Consider the following 15,504-nt stretch of genomic DNA (forward strand, 5'->3'; position numbering starts at 1 on the left):
GGAGCCCCTCTTCCCCTCTCCATTCCCCTGGGTTCTCATGGAGCCCCCCTTCCCCTCTCCATTCCCCTGGGTTTTCATGGAGCCTCCCTTCCCCTCTCCATTCCCCTGGGTTCTCATGGAACCTCCCTTCCCCTCTCCAGTCCCCTGGGTTCTCATGGAGCCTCCCTTCCCCTCTCCATTTCCCTGGGTTTTCATGGAGCCTCCCTTCCCCTCTCCATTCCCCTGGGTTCTCTTGGAGCCTCCCCTTCCTTTCTCCATTCCCCTGGGTTCTCATGGAGCCTCCCCTTCCCCTCTCCATTCCCCTGGGTTCTCATGGAGCCTCCCTTCCCCTCTCCATTCCCTGGGTTTTCATGGAGCCCCTCTTCCCCTCTCCATTCCCTTGGGTTCTCATGGAGCCCCCCTTCCCCTCTCCATTCCCCTGGGTTTTCATGGAGCCTCCCTTCTCCTCTCCATTCCCCTGGGTTCTCATGGAGCCCCCCTTCCCCTCTCCATTCCCCTGGGTTTTCATGGAGCTTCCCTTCCCCTCTACATTCCCCTGGGTTCTCATGGAACCTCCCTTCCCCTCTCCAGTCCCCTTGGTTCTCATGGAGTCTTTCTTCCCCTCTCCATTCCCCTGGGTTCTCATGGAGCCTCCCTTCCCCTCTCCATTGCCCTGGGTTTTCATGGAGCCTCCCTACCCCTCTCCATTCCCCTGGATTCTCTTGGAGCCTCCCCTTCCTTTCTCCATTCCCCTGGGTTCTCATGGAGCCTCCCCTTCCCCTCTCCAGTGCCCTGGGTTTTCATGGAGCCTCCCTTCCCCTCTCCATTCCCCTGGGTTCTCATGGAACCCCCCTTCCCCTCTCCATTCTCCTGGGTTTTCATGCAGCCTCCCTTCCCCTCTCCATTCCCCTGGGTTCTCATGGATCCTCCCTTCCCCTCTCCATTCCCCTGGGTTCTCATGGAGCCTCCCTTCCCCTCTCCATTCCCCTGGGTTCTCATGGAGCCTCCCTTCCCCTCTCCATTCCCCTGGGTTCTCATGGAGCCCCCCTTCCCCTCTCCATTCCCCTGGGTTTTCATGGAGCCTCCCTTCCCTTCTCCATTCCCCTGGGTTCTCATGGAGCCCCCCTTCCCCTCTCCATTGCCCTGGGTTTTCATGGAGCCTCCCTACCCCTCTCCATTCCCCTGGGTTCTCTTGGAGCCTCCCCTTCCTTTCTCCATTCCCCTGGGTTCTCATGGAGCCTCCCCTTCCCCTCTCCATTCCCCTGGGTTCTCATGGAGCCTCCCTTCCCCTCTCCATTCCCCTGTGTTTTCATGGAGCCACTCTTCCCCTCTCCATTCCCCTGGGTTCTCATGGAGCCCCCCTTCCCCTCTCCATTCCCCTGGGTTTTCATGGAGCCTCCCTTCCCCTCTCCATTCCCCTGGGTTCTCATGGAGCCCCCCTTCCCCTCTCCATTCCCCTGGGTTTTCATGGAGCCTTCCTTCCCGTCTCCATTCCCCTGGGTTTTCATGGAACCTCCCTTCCCCTCTCCAGTCCCCTGGGTTCTCATGGAGTCTCCCTTCCCCTCTCCATTCCCCTGCGTTCTCTTGGAGCCTCCCTTCCCCTCTCCATTGCCCTGGGTTTTCATGGAGCCTCCCTACCCCTCTCCATTCCCCTGGGTTCTCTTGGAGCCTCCCCTTCCTTTCTCCATTCCCCTGGGTTCTCATGGAGCCTCCCCTTCCCCTCTCCATTCCCCTGGGTTCTCATGGAGACTCCCCTCCCCTCTTTATTCCTCTGGGTTCCTAAACCGTCCTGCCTTCCCATGCATGGTAGTAGATTTTATTTTGAAATATCACATATATGTATGTATGTGTATGTATATATATATATATATGGAATACATGTTTCCATTATGTTTTGTTCCTATAGTTCTTAGTGAAGGTTTCTTTTGCATCTCAATGCCAAGTTTTCTTCTTTGTCTTCTGATCTCTCTCAAATCCTTAGGGTTACCCATTCTTGTCATTTGCCATTATTTTGTGCTGATTCATCAACCCTTTGAAAAAGAGAGCTGTTGTTCTGTTGGTTCTTCAGTGTTTGTTGTTCAAGGGTATTTAAGATTTTGAGTTTTTTCTTATTTCATATTTTGAGCAGTATATTTAGTGAAAAGACATATATGAAAAAAGTATAGCTTTTCCTTGGCATATGTATGTTTTGATTTTTTTTCTTATTTGTGCTATTATGAAGAAAAAGCTATACATTTCTAAATTTTAATTTAATTTTATTGATTTAAATTTTTTGTACCAGGGATTGAGCTCAGGAGCACTTTACCGCTGAGCCACCTTCCCAGCCTTATTTTCTATTTTATTCAGAGACAGGGTCTCACTGAGTTGCTTAGCCTCTTATACCTTCTAAGACTGGCTTTGAACTCATGATCCTCTTGCCTCAGTCTTCTGTGCTCCTGTCATTGCAGGCATGTACCACCACACCTGTCTGTACATTAAAAAAAAATTTTTAAATTGTTAATGGACCTTTACTTTATTTATTCATTTATTTATTTGTTGTGCTTAGAATCTAACCCAGTGCCTCACGCACATTTCCCTGGGTTCTCATAGAACCCAGGGGAAATTCTGTACTAGGCAAGTCCTGTACCACTGAGCCACAACCACAGCCCTACAAGTTTTTTTGTGTGTGTCATCATGGAGCCAAGCATTTATTTACAGAAATGGTTAAGATGAAAAGTAATATTTTTTTTATTTATTTTATTGTTGGTTGTTCAAAACATTACATAGTTCTTAATATACCATATTTCACAGTTTGATTCTAGTGGGTCATGAACTCCCATTTTTACCCCGTATACAGATTGCTGTGTCACATCAGTCACATTTCCATTGATTTACAAATTGCCTTTCTAGTGACTGATGTATTCTGGGGACAGTGGAGAATGGGAAAAGTAATATTTTGAAAAGCTTGTATATTGTAAGCTTCTTACCATAATGAGTGCTTCCCCATCTTTGCTAGGTGGTTGCTGTTTTGCTTGAAGAGGACCGTTTGGCTGGTGAGCCCGTCTGGAGCCTCAGGGCTGCAGATCACACCCTGAGCATTAGTGGTAGCTCTTCTCAGGTGGACACTGGCCTGCCGTTTCTTGAAAGTAAGGGGTCTTCAGTGAGTTTGCTTTTAGTCCAACCAGTAAACATTTATATTTATGGAATGATCTTTAGTTTTACTTCTATTTTAATGCAATAGAATTTATTGTATATAGAGATAGATTCTATTTGTGCCACACTGAAAAGGGAATATTTAGGGTTTTTTTCCAAAATATGTATGTTAAATTTATGATTATCATTTTTTTTTTGCTGATCAGAGGTAGCTTTTAGTAACTTAAATAATGACATTATTTAAATGAATGAAAACTGAGATTGTCTATATTTGTTTTAATTCCAGAATCTATTCCTTCACTTACTCATTTTCTTTTGATTTCTCTAATGAAACAGTTAGAATAGCTTGAGGGTGTTGCATTGTTGACTTAGACACAGGTGTGAGACACTCATTGTGACCCAGAGATACTCATTTACATGTTTAAGGTAAGTCATGGCTATAGAAAGTAAATGCTAAACAAATGAATCACAGACTAGCAAAGAAGTCATGTTGGGGGCTGGGGATGTGGCTCAAACGGTAGACTGCTCATCTGGCAGGTGGGTGGCCCAGGATGGATCCTCAGCACCACATACAAAGAAAGATGTTGTGTCTGCTGAGAACTGAAAAATAAATATTAAAAAAAGAAGAAGTCATGTTGGCATGTAATTAAATTATTTTAAATGAACTGAAATTGCAAAGACCGTATTTAAATTTCTTTAGCTAATAACATTTTACCTTCGAAAAAAGTGTCTAGGGAGGTAGCTCTTGGCAATTGTGGCCCAGGTTTGTGGGGAAAGTGCCTCAAAGTCGCTTCTCCCTAAGAGATCAGGCTGTGAGCATGCTCTCAGGCACGTGTGAGGCTGAGCATTTGGTGCTGCTTGTTCTAGAAATGTCTTCTTTTCCGCCTGCTATTTGTAGGTTGAGTTGTGTACATTCCTCTGTCCTTTAATGTTTGCGAAAATTACGTTGATTTAAATAAATCTTACTATTCCTTGAGAGCATTTTGTTTATCTTCTTTTTATTTTATGTATTCTAATTGTTATATATGACAACAGAATGCAATTCAATTCATATTACGTAAATAGAGCACAAGTTTTCATGTCTCTGGTTGTACACAAAGTAGAGTCACACCATTCGTGTCTTCATACATGTACTTAGGGTAATGATGTCCATTGCATTCCCGCTTCTTTCTTACCCCCATGCCCCCTCTCATCCCCCTCCCTCTCCTTTACCCTATCTAGAGCTCGTCTATTGCTCCCATGTTCCCTGCCCCACCCCCACTATGTCAGCCTCTTTACATCAGAGAAAACATTTGGTTTTTTGGGATTGGCTAACTTCACTTAACATATTCTCCAAGTCCATCCATTTTCCTGCAAATGCCATGATTTTGTGTTCTTTTACCGCTAAGTAAAATTCCATTGTGTATATATGCCACATTTTTCTTTATTCATTCATCCACTGAAGGGCATCTAGGTTGGCTCCACACTTTAGCTGTTGTGAATTGTGCTGCTATAATCATTGATGTCGCTGTGTCCCTGTATATGCTGTTCTTAAGTCCTTTGGGTATAAACAGAGGAGAGGGATAGCTGGGTCAAATGGTTTTTGTGTTCCCCATTTTGTTTATCTTAAATAAAAAAGATCCTGTTAGAAAAATAGTAAATCTGTGTACCTGTAGCATTAACAGCGCAGCAGCACACACAGAGAAGCAGATTACAGCTATGCTGCTGTCTGGAGCTGATGCAGAGCACAGTGACAGCAGAGAGGAAACCTGGTTCACACCTGTGCCTGGCATCCCTCATGACCACCAGTGTCAGCAGAGGTTTTCTGGTTTGCTAATTTTTGTGTTTTAGTAAAATGAATATTGAGATAAAAGAAGGAAAATGAGATGGGGAAGAGGAATCTGACAGAGTGGGTGGGTTGCTTCACCTTTGTGAACTTAGGATTTGGCTCATTTTCTCCCAGTCTGTGGTGAGATGCAGTGATATTTCAGTCTCCGTGGAATCGCTCACTGCTATCATCACTCCTAAAGCACGTGTTCCTGGGTGAGGGCTTGGTGTGTATAGTGTCCTAGGCACGATGACGGGGTGGATTCAGCAGTGAGTGGGGCAAAAATGCTGCCCTCCTGGAACTTAGGTTTTGGTGTTGAGATAGACTGCAGACTGCTGACCAAGGACTTGGGCTGTGTTAGAAAGGGAGGCCTTCCATGGAGAGGCCACAGACAGCTTCTGGAGAGGGCCTCCCTGGGTGAAGCCAGATGAGGAAGCAGGCTGTAGGGAACGTAGGCCTGGGCCCGCAGAGCCAGGTGAGGTCACTGGAGTGGCCGAGTGCAGACCTCCTGCTGGCACTGAACAGCAGAACTCTGCTATAGAATGGTGCACGTGTTTCCGAGAACCACTGTGGAAAATTGCCCATAAACCCATAGAGCTCATGGATGGAATCCCAGCACAACATGCAAAAAAATATAAAAGATGGTAGCAGGTTCTACACGTGTTAAATGGTTAAGAAACAAAGCCATTGAGGCATTTTTTCTGGAGAAGGACCTGGAATTTTCTGTGGAGGGCCCAGGAGGGCTGTGCCCACATGCCTGTGACAGGGTGGCCCAGGTATGGATGTCGTGGGCTGTGGCATCCATGGATGTGGGGTATGTATGCCTTGGTGGTCTGGCACAGTCCTCTGTGCTCCCCACATCCCTCCTTGCAGTGCTGGTTGTCTGTGACTGACATCCTGCTCTCTCCCCTCTGTCAGCATCTTCTGCTGATTTGGGGGCACAGCAAACTCCAACAACACCGAAGCCTGGAATTGGTTCCATTTGCTATTATCCAGCAGCATCTGGAGCAGAGCTCAGCTCTACCTCACTGGAAGAGACAAGTCTGCCGTGTTCTGGCAGGCTGTTTTAAGAGAACTGAGGTTCCTAAGGGTAATGTCCTCACAAGGGATCAGCGTAGCTCAATCCTGCGCCTCCTGCCCTGAGCTGCTGATTCCTGAGTGCAAGCTTGTGGCTGAGAAGACGTGTGATGCCCTGGCTGCATGGCCAGCCTGGAAGGTCACGTGCTCACCTTGGCTGTGGCCATTACCAATGTGTGTTCAGTTTGTTTCTTCATTAGGTTGAAATTTATTTGAGGGTTCTGGGTATTAATTTAACATGGATTCCAGCAAATTGCTAAGATGCAAACATACTTTTCTTATCTTTTCCCCAGATCGAAAAGTATCCTGCTTGCATGCCTCTCGAGTACAAAGGCAGACTGTGGTCTCTGTCCATGATCTACCTGCAAAGGCCTCCGCCCAGCTGTTGGACTGCAGATACATCCTCTGTGTATGGGACATCTGGCAGCCTTCAGGGCCCCAGAAGGTCCTGATTTGTGAGTCTAAGGTATATGCAGGAGGAGAGGCGTGTTTGCTGGGGGTGCTGAGAAGAGGAGAGCCCACTGTCACTCCCATCTTGTACAGTTCCCCTCAGCCCTGCTGTGGGCCGGCAAGACACAGGGATGTATTTGCTTCAACTCCAGAAATTCTTAGTTCACAGGATCCACTCAGATTGAGAGTCCTAGGAGTCAGAGAGCAGGCTCTTGGCCAGTCGAGAACTTGGAAGTGAGTGTAGTTGTGGGCTTACTGGAAGCACTGGCCAGCCTGGGCACGACACTGGACCCTAGGACTCCCCCCTTGGCTGGCGCTGTGGGGCATGTTAGAGGTTTCCTGTTTTCCTGAGGCTTCTTGAAGTAGCTTTGCACCCCTGTCACTTATTTGGGCACGCCCTCCTTCATGTGTTTATGCTCCTGGTTACTGACAGTCCAGGGGAAGAGCTGCCCCTTCACATTCATATCCCTTTAATTAGGAAAAATGTCCTACTTTTGTGTTCCTTGATTTCTCCCAAAGCCATAGGGAGGAGTAGCTTTCACAGGTACCAGTTTTAGGGAATTGAATGTTAAGACTTTTTGCAACACAGGGTGTAGTTGAGGTGACTCAGGGTGGAATGGTCTGTTGTGAAGCCCAGTGAATTGCATTGAGAAGAAGTGACAGTCGAGCACCTCTCATGTGGCTATCATGTAGTCCCAAAAGTCCTAGAGGGGGACTTTGTCCCTACTGTCCATTTGAGGAAACCAAGCATTCTATCTACGTTCACTAGGTCCTTCAGCTTCTCAGACACAGCTACCTGGGACGTCCCTCTGGGTCAAGTGAGCAGGCGCCAGTGTGGGACGAGCAGACCCGACTGCCGTGGGCCAGTCCCTTGCTGCCCAGGCGTCAGCCCCCGTGTTTTCCTTTCAGGTCACGTGTTGCTGCTTTAGCCCTCTGAAGGCATTTCTGCTGTTTGCTGGAACAGCACATGGCTCAGTGGTGGTGTGGGACCTAAGAGAAGACTCCAGGATTCACCGTTACGTTGAGCTGAGTGACTGCTGCTGGACCTTCAGGACGGCCACGTTTTCCACTGGTCAGTGTCATGTCTGCCAAGCTGGTGTCTCTGGAAAGCCACGCCAGAGCTGAGACTGAAGTTTTAAATTGATTGGCATTTATTCATTCAGATTATCCAGAAGCTGGGATCCAATCCATGGGCAAGGGAGGCGTTCGATAAGTAGAAAAAAATATTTACTCAAGTAATCCTGGTGCAGCAGCCAAGAATGATTGGAATCTTCCTTCATATTAAATTTGTGGATTCCCTAAAATCCTCGACAAGATGGTTTGTGGTTTTAGGTTAGCTGAGGGTTCGATGGTGTGTGTGCGCCTGTGGCATGGTGGGTTAGTGCTGGCAGTGGGAAAGTGAGGGTAGTCTCCCCCTGGGGATGACAAGGCCAGAGCGGCCACCCTCCCAGGACGCCAGTCTCCTGTCACCCACCCTACCACCACCACAGCACTCGCAGTCACTTCCTGGAGCCAGCACTCTCCCAGGCCCCTTGTGTCTACCTGCTCATTTAGTTGTCATGATAGCTGTGTCCCTGCTGCCCCGGAAGGTGACTGTGTGTGAGGCCACACTGACTACATGGGCAGGCTGCCCCAGACCGCTGTCTGATCCAGTGCCACAGTGCCTCCCCGGAGGGGCCGGAGCCCTGCTGCCAGGGCTCAGCCCCGGGCCCTCAACTCACTCCTGCTGGTCTCTCTGGTCCCTGCCCTTCTCTCTTCACATTCAGAACCCTGCTGTGGTCCTCCCGGCCACTGATTTTGTTCTGTCCTGGCTCTGGGTTGTCCAGATGTCAAAGCACTGGACTTGTGCAGTAGCCATGTGTTGAGACTCCTGTGCTGCTGCGTGTTGCAGCTCACTGCTTTGCTGAAGGTGTCCCTTGTGTAGATGCTCCCCCGGAGCCACTCTGGACTTGTGGTTGACTCCAGTTGTGGGTGGTTGTGAATCAGTGTGCCAGGAGCCTATCCGAGAGTGTTAGCCATTTTGCATCGCCACAGGGCGTGAGAGTTTCAGGCACTCTGCATCCTCACCAGCACCTCACGGGAACTTTGGGGCGGCTTTCTGATGAACATGTCTCATGGCGATCTTCCCTTCCTTAATGGCTGGTGACGTCCAGCACACGTCCATGTTTACTCATCACCCCAAGTCTGTGTGGGTGACATCTGTTGAAGGTTTTTCCTTTTTGTTGTTTTTTTATTGGGTTGTTTCCTTATTAAGGTTTTTTTTTTTTCTTTTGTCCTGGAGATTAAACCCGGGGCCTTGCACAAGCTAAGCAAGTGCTTGACCACTGAGCTGAATCCCAGACCTTTATGTCCTGAGTGTTTTTGTGTATTCTGGGTATAACTGGCAGGTTTTGTAAATACTTTCTCAATCTGGTTATCTTTTCTCATAACATTGTCTTAGAAGGACAGAAAACATTTTAAATTTGATGAAATTCAATCATCAATCTTTTTCTTTTATGATTTTATGTCTGGTGTCACATCTAAGCAGTTTTTGCTTAACTGCTTTGCCAACAGTGTCCCCTATGTTTTCTTCTAGAAGTTGTGTGATCCTAGATTTTATAGTTAAGTCTGTGCTCCACTTCTGCTAATTTGGGGCATGGTGAGGGGTGTTAGTTGGGGTCCGCTTTTTTTGCATATAAGAAATCTTTATTGGATAGGACCACGGTCGACATTCCCTCCCTCAGCCACCAGCACTCCTGGGCCACCACGTCCTCCCCAGAGACTGGATCCTGGTGTCCTGCCAGGGGCACAGTGGCGCCTCCTCGTGATGCATGGTGGGAGCCCTTTCCAGACGTTTGCGTGACACCCGTGCATCCTATTTGACGAGGTGTCTGTTGAGGTCTTTTGTCCATTTTTTTTAATTAGATTTTTAATTTTTTTTCATTTATTCTAATCAGTTATACATGACAGCAGAATGTTCTTTAATTCATTGTACAAAAATGGAGCACAATTTTTTACTTCTGGTTGTACACGAAGTAGGGTCCCATCATTTGTGTGATCACATGTGTACCTAGAGTAATTACGTCCATCTCTCCTTTCCCCATGCCCCCTCTCCTTCTCTCTCTCCCCTTTGCTCGATCCAAAGTTCCTCCACTCAACCCATGTCCCTCCCCATTGTGGATTAGCATCTACTTATCAGAGAAAACATTTGTCCTTTGGTTTTTTGGGATTGGCTTACTTCGCTTAGCATGATATTCTCTAACTCCATCCATTTACCTGCAAATGCCATAATTTTAGGCTCTTTTATTGGTGAGTAATATTCCATTATGTATATATACCACAGTTTCTTTATCCGCTCATCTATTGAAGGGCATCTAGGTTGGTTCCACAGTTTGGCTATTGTGAATTTTGCTGCTATGAACATTGATGTGGCTGCATCACTGTAGTATATGCTGTTTTTAAGTCCTTTGGGTATAGACCGAGGAGAGGGGTAGCTGGGTCAAATGGTGGTTCCATTCACAGTTTTCCAAGGAATCTCCATTCTGCTTTCCAGGTTGGCCGCACCAGTTTGCAGTCCCACCTCAATGTATGAGTGTGCATTTCCCCCACAACCACATCAATACTCAGTGTTGCTTGTATTCTTGATGACTGCTATTTTGACTGGAGAGAGATGAAAGAGCAGTTTTAATTTGCATTTCTCTAATTACTAGAGATGTTGAACATTTTTTCAAATATTTGATTGATTTTATATCATCTTCTGAGAAGTGTCTGTTCAGCTCCTTAGCCCACTTATTGATTGGGTTGTTTGTATTTTTGGTGTTAAGTTTTTTGAGTTCTTATATATCCTGTAGATTAGTGCTCTTACGTGCGTGTGGCAACAATTTGCTCCCACAATATAAGCTCTCTGTTCACCTGATTGATTGTTTCCTTTGCTGAGAAGAAGCTTTTTAGTTTGAATCCATCCCATTTATTGATTCTTGATTTCATATCTTGTGCTTTAGGAGTCTTGTTAAGGAAGTTGGGGCCTAATCTGACATGGTAAAGATTTGGACCTACTTTTTCTTTAGATGTAGGGTCTCTGGTCTAATTCCCAGGTCCTTGATCCACTTTGAGTTGAGTTTTGTGCATGGTGAGAGATAGGGGTTTAATTTCAATTTGCTGCATATGGATTTCCAGTTTTCCCAGCACCATTTGTTGAAGAGGCTGTCTTTTCTCCAAAGTACGTTTTGGCACCTAGTATGTCTAGTATGAGAGAACTGTATTTATGTGGGTTGTTCTCTGTGTCCTCTGTTCTGTACCATTGGTCAGGTATGTGTTTTGCAGATATTTTTCTCCATTTTGAGATTCATTTTCTTTCTCTTGACTAAGTAGCACTTTAAAAATTCTCATTTCCTAAATGCCTCCCATGACATTTTAATCCACATATATGCTGCCTTTCTGTTTATGTGCCATGTGTATCTCTGCTTGTGCATAGAAAAAGCAGTGGGGAGATCCTGCGGCTTTTGAGAGTGTTTTAATTTATAGGTACTTTGTGGGTTTTGATGGCATTTATATATACACATATATATGCATATGTGTGACCATGGATGAATAGATATTTATGTATTTTAGACAGGGAAAAGAACACGTAAAGTTTATTTACATGCCTCAGGCAAGGGAGTTATTAGGCTCCAAAATAAATCTTTTATAACTGCATTTTCTAACTCTTGGTATTAATAACAAACCTTTGAATCTAGCACTATTTTCAAAACACTAAATCTCTGACCCATATGTAGTCCCTCAGTCTTGGTGGGGTCGGTCCTCAGGTGTTCATGCCTCTGACACAAGGCCCCGTGGTGTTTGTGTATACCTGTGCACACGGCCCCTGGACTTGATACCATCTCCCGTGACTTGGTATGTAAGATAGTGCAAATATTACGTGACTAGCTGCTGTGCCCTGTGGGAGTCCTGGTAAGAAGGGCCCCTGTGGTCACTATGGTAAGGTTTCCCCCAGAGGATTTTCAGTCTGCATTGGTTGAATGCCTGGGTGAGGGACCCCTGGGTTCAGAGGGCCACTGAATACAAAATAATTGTTTCATTTTATTTGCCATCTAACTATTGTCAGTAAAACCTGCAAAGTCTTAAATGAGCTCTTGGCAGTGAGGACTTCTCGTCCTCCTCAGGTATTTCTAGAATCGTGTCTGTTTCCTAATGATGCTTCTTGGTCTGTCCTGGCCTCTGGCTGTCCTTGGGGGCCTGCGGCAAGAGCTGGGTGTTTCAGACCCAGAAGCACCTCCATCGTTGTCCTGTTTGACCTGCTTGTGTTTCTGCCATTTGATGCGGGTTCATTCCAGACGGAGTCCTCACCTCAGTGAGCCACCGAAGCCCTCTGCAGGCCCTGGAGGCCGTCTCCTCATCCGTCTGCCGGAAGCAGAGCTTGGTGCTCTCGCCCTTCTCTACCCAGGAAGGTTCGTGACGCCCCTCAGCCCGTGAGAGCAGGGACCCACGGGCTGCCTGGGTTAAAGCTGCTGCTTTCTCTGTCTCTGGCTTCCTTAGAAACGTCAGGTTTGTCGTTCCACGTGGCCTCCCTGGATGACAGCGGGGTTCTCAATATGTGGGTGAGTTGCTGGCCCAAGGCCATGCCCACTGGCCAAATGGAATGGCTGGAGTAGAAAAAACACCTGAATTGAGGGCATGGGCCTGGGAAAGAGAGGACACAATGCAGGGGGTGGGGGAAGCAGGAGTGACCTGGGTTTGTAGTTGTGTGGGGAGGGGACTCAGGATCTTATACCCAGCAAGTCTAGGGCCTGGCTGGCCACTTGGTAGCTGCTCCTGCAGGCCTGTGCAAACATGGAATGAGAGCTGTAGGAGGGCGTCCAGGCCAGAGGGTGACATCAGGACTCATCCTGTAGGCCATGGGACCTGCTGAGCAAGTCCCTGAGGGAGGAGAGTGTAGCGAGCAGAAGGAAGGTGCCCATGGCATTAAGGGGTCAGTATGTCGGTCCTGGAGCTGACCGCCAGCCTGTTTTCTGGGGCAGTTATATTTTCAGGACCCTGTGCTATCTTAATTGGAGCCATATTTTGCTTCAATTGTTTCCTAATTGTAAAATATGTCATCCTCATTTTCATTATTTTATTTTAGGTGGTTGTTGAATTACCAAAGGCGGATATGGCAGGCTCGATAAGTGACTTAGGTAACTATTGAATTAAAAAATTAACTTTAGTCAGTATTTGTTGAAACAATTAGAAATCAAACATATCTCTACCTGCTTTGAAAATGTGTAATTAGCTACCTGAAAAATGAAGTTGTAGATTGTGCACCTTACCAGCTGTGGAGGGGCACCTCATAGCACTGACCAAATGCTTTCTCCTGTAGCTTGGTCAGTCCTGCCTGCAGCTGCCTATCGCTCTGCTCTGTTGGGTCAGTCGAGGACCTCTGTGTTCTGCGTTCAGGCGTTGGGAAGGGCAGCAGAGTTCAGACGGCCTCAGCTGGGAGCAGATGTGCCATCCATTGCCCGAGCCCTTGCCCACTTTGGGCTCTTCCTGTACAGTGTGGCCCTCCTGGACGCCTCAGGGCGTGGGGCAGAAGTGATGGGGGACAGTTGGCAGATTTGATGCTTTGTGGTGTGGTTCTGGATGCCAAGAGGGCTCAGAGGTCACAGGACACTTGGGTCCTGTGGTACGCTGTGGCCTAGCTGGACTGCCTCAGCCTCTAGCTGCTCCCCTTTCAGTGACAAAGCCCCCCTTGTTTGTGTGGGGCTGTGTCCCTGGGTGGCTTTGGGAAGCGGTAGGAGTGATTTGGACTTTGTTCCTGCTCTTCAGAGTGAGGGAGGAGCTCTTGGCCTCACAGAGCAGATGTGGCTGCCCCTACCAGACGGATGCCCTGCACCGTGGGGTTTCTGGGGGAAACAAGGCTGCATGGCTTGCTGTGCGCCATCCCCCTGTGCTGACCTGTCTGGGTTCTGGTCTGTCAGGTTACGCTCACAACCTCGGCTCCTCAGAACACAGGAGCCCTGTGCCTTCTCTGCGGTGTTCCTCGCCGTCAGCCCTCGTCCCTCCTGCTCAGCGTACCTTGCTGTTGTCCCTGCTGGGCTGACCTGCCTTTGGCCTGCTCTCCCAAGCACAAGGACCCTGTGGCTTGAGCCTGTTGAGGCAGGCCTTGCTGCTGATGGGCCCCTGTGAAGCACTGCCCACAGACACAGGCAGCTGGGAATCGCATTAGTTTGCCTAAAAACATTTGGAGGCACATATGAAATGTCATGCAGGGATCGAGGCATGTGCCTGTGCTGTGAAACACACCCTTCGTGTGTTCTACCTCTGCAGATCCCCAGCGGCCTCACCACTTTGCCCTCAGGAGGGAGGGTGCTCCCTGGCAGCAGAGAGTGCAGGGTGCCAAGCTGTCCTGAGGCCCTCCCACTGTGGCCTGTTGTGGACTGAAGCCATGTCTTTCTTTTATTCCTTTCTGAAATGTACTCTGCAGGTCCAGTCCCAGGTGCCAGGGAAACGGAGGGGAGGAGATTTGGGCTGTAGATGGGGACTAGGGTGTAATGCTAGGACACGGAGCTACCTGGACAAGGCTGGGTCAGAGAGGTGTCTCTGGAGAAGCGTGAGCCAGGACTCATGGGCACACCTGCCGCAGAGGTGCCAGGCAGTTAGACCACATGATGGCAGCGTGCCAGGGCCCTGCCACCTCACAGCATCTTCATTTAGTTGCTTCCAGGCGATATTCTGCTCAGAATCACATGGGTCTCTGTTCCTCTCGGGCAGTAATTTTAAAAAGGGAGGATGGTGTTGGGAGTAGCAAGGAGGCTAAGCCAGTTCATGTCTGAGGGTCAGTGTGGTGGCTGTGCGCACTTTGGAAAACGAGGGGAGGGAAAGAAGGATGGGGTCGGCCCTGGGAGTCCTCATGTTTGTTGTTCAAGGAGAGGAAGTCAGGAAACTGAGGAGCAGTGAGGGAGGCTGGGGGAGCTGGAGACCCCAGTTCCGTCAGTAGGTTCTGAACGGCCCTGGGGGACTTTGCAGACGGGGCTTGCTGCTGTGGGCTGAAGGGTGCTGCCCTGCTCTTGTTGCACCTGAAGGCAGAAGGCTTCAGGGTCAGAGTCCCCTGTGATCCTCGGCAGGGCACGCGCCCCTCACCTGTCGTTTGCATTGTGGCACTATTTGAGATGACGTTTAGGCAGTGAGCGTGGCTCCAGGTGACGAGGTGCACCCGTTCTGCCCGTCTTTTTAGGTCTCATCCCTGGAGGGAGGATCAAGCTGGTGCACAGTGCCACGCTGCAGGTGGGCAACAGGTGAGACCGTGTGGCTTCACGCGAGGCACCCCCATCTCAGGAGACTCCTGCAGAGAGGAAGGGTATCAGATGTTGCATGTGCAGCAGATGCCTTGCTGGATTTTGTAGTGAAAGCATATTTTCTTACACTCTGTTTTTGTATCGAATTTTTTGCTGTTTTTGCTTATGAAAGTAGTTAATTTATTAGTAACAAATCAATGTAATAAATATAACTTCCATGTATAGAGCTAATGTTTTTTTGATCAAAAAATGTTTTCTGTCATATAAATTGATGCTACTTCACTGTTTTTCATCTCTTCTAAGGCAGCCCTGAAGTTTAACTTAGATGAAGTTTCAGAAACCAGAAACATTGATGGAAAGTGTTATTTAGAGACGAACATTTCTACTTTCAGTCACATAACTTAACATGACATACACTTCTTAGTGAATGCACAGCTATAAGTGGTGGTACTTACATGTTCCATGTTGGTTGACTTTTCATGACTCAGGCCTAACTTTCAACATGCGAAAACCCTTGGAAAATCTTGGAGCCTTTGAGCACTCTTCACCTCACAGAACAGCTTTGGGTTGTCTTAATGAACTCGTACATGCTTAGCAGTTTTAAATCAACCTCAGTTGATTTAAATGCAGTTATGAAGGTGAATTACTTAGTTTGTAAAGTCATCGGATGCACTGCAGAGCCAGACGTCATGATCTCCGGCAGTCCCAGACCCGCAGTCAGAGCAGTGCCCTTGCTGGTCTTCTTTTAACCATTTCTTTCTCTGTGTGGCTCTTCTCACTTCATGCCATGCATTGCATTCATTTTGACTA

General features: G+C 47.8%; 1 protein-coding gene across 2 annotated transcripts in view; it reads left to right on the forward strand.

Moving 5' to 3' along the window:
• The window catches only part of DYNC2I1 (dynein 2 intermediate chain 1), an 80,190-nt gene that overhangs the window by 54,645 nt on the left and 10,041 nt on the right, over positions 1–15,504 (forward strand). For both annotated transcript variants that reach the window (XM_081283993.1, XM_081283992.1), the window contains 7 exons: positions 2,975–3,104; positions 6,289–6,461; positions 7,355–7,517; positions 11,758–11,871; positions 11,960–12,021; positions 12,546–12,597; positions 14,634–14,694. In XM_081283993.1, the coding sequence (XP_081140119.1) occupies positions 2,975–3,104; positions 6,289–6,461; positions 7,355–7,517; positions 11,758–11,871; positions 11,960–12,021; positions 12,546–12,597; positions 14,634–14,694 (755 nt within the window). The remainder of the gene's footprint in view (positions 1–2,974; positions 3,105–6,288; positions 6,462–7,354; positions 7,518–11,757; positions 11,872–11,959; positions 12,022–12,545; positions 12,598–14,633; positions 14,695–15,504) is intronic.

This window comes from Spermophilus citellus (genome assembly GCF_964194105.1).
Source record: "Spermophilus citellus genome assembly, chromosome: 3".
NCBI classification, from domain to species: Eukaryota; Metazoa; Chordata; class Mammalia; order Rodentia; family Sciuridae; genus Spermophilus; species Spermophilus citellus.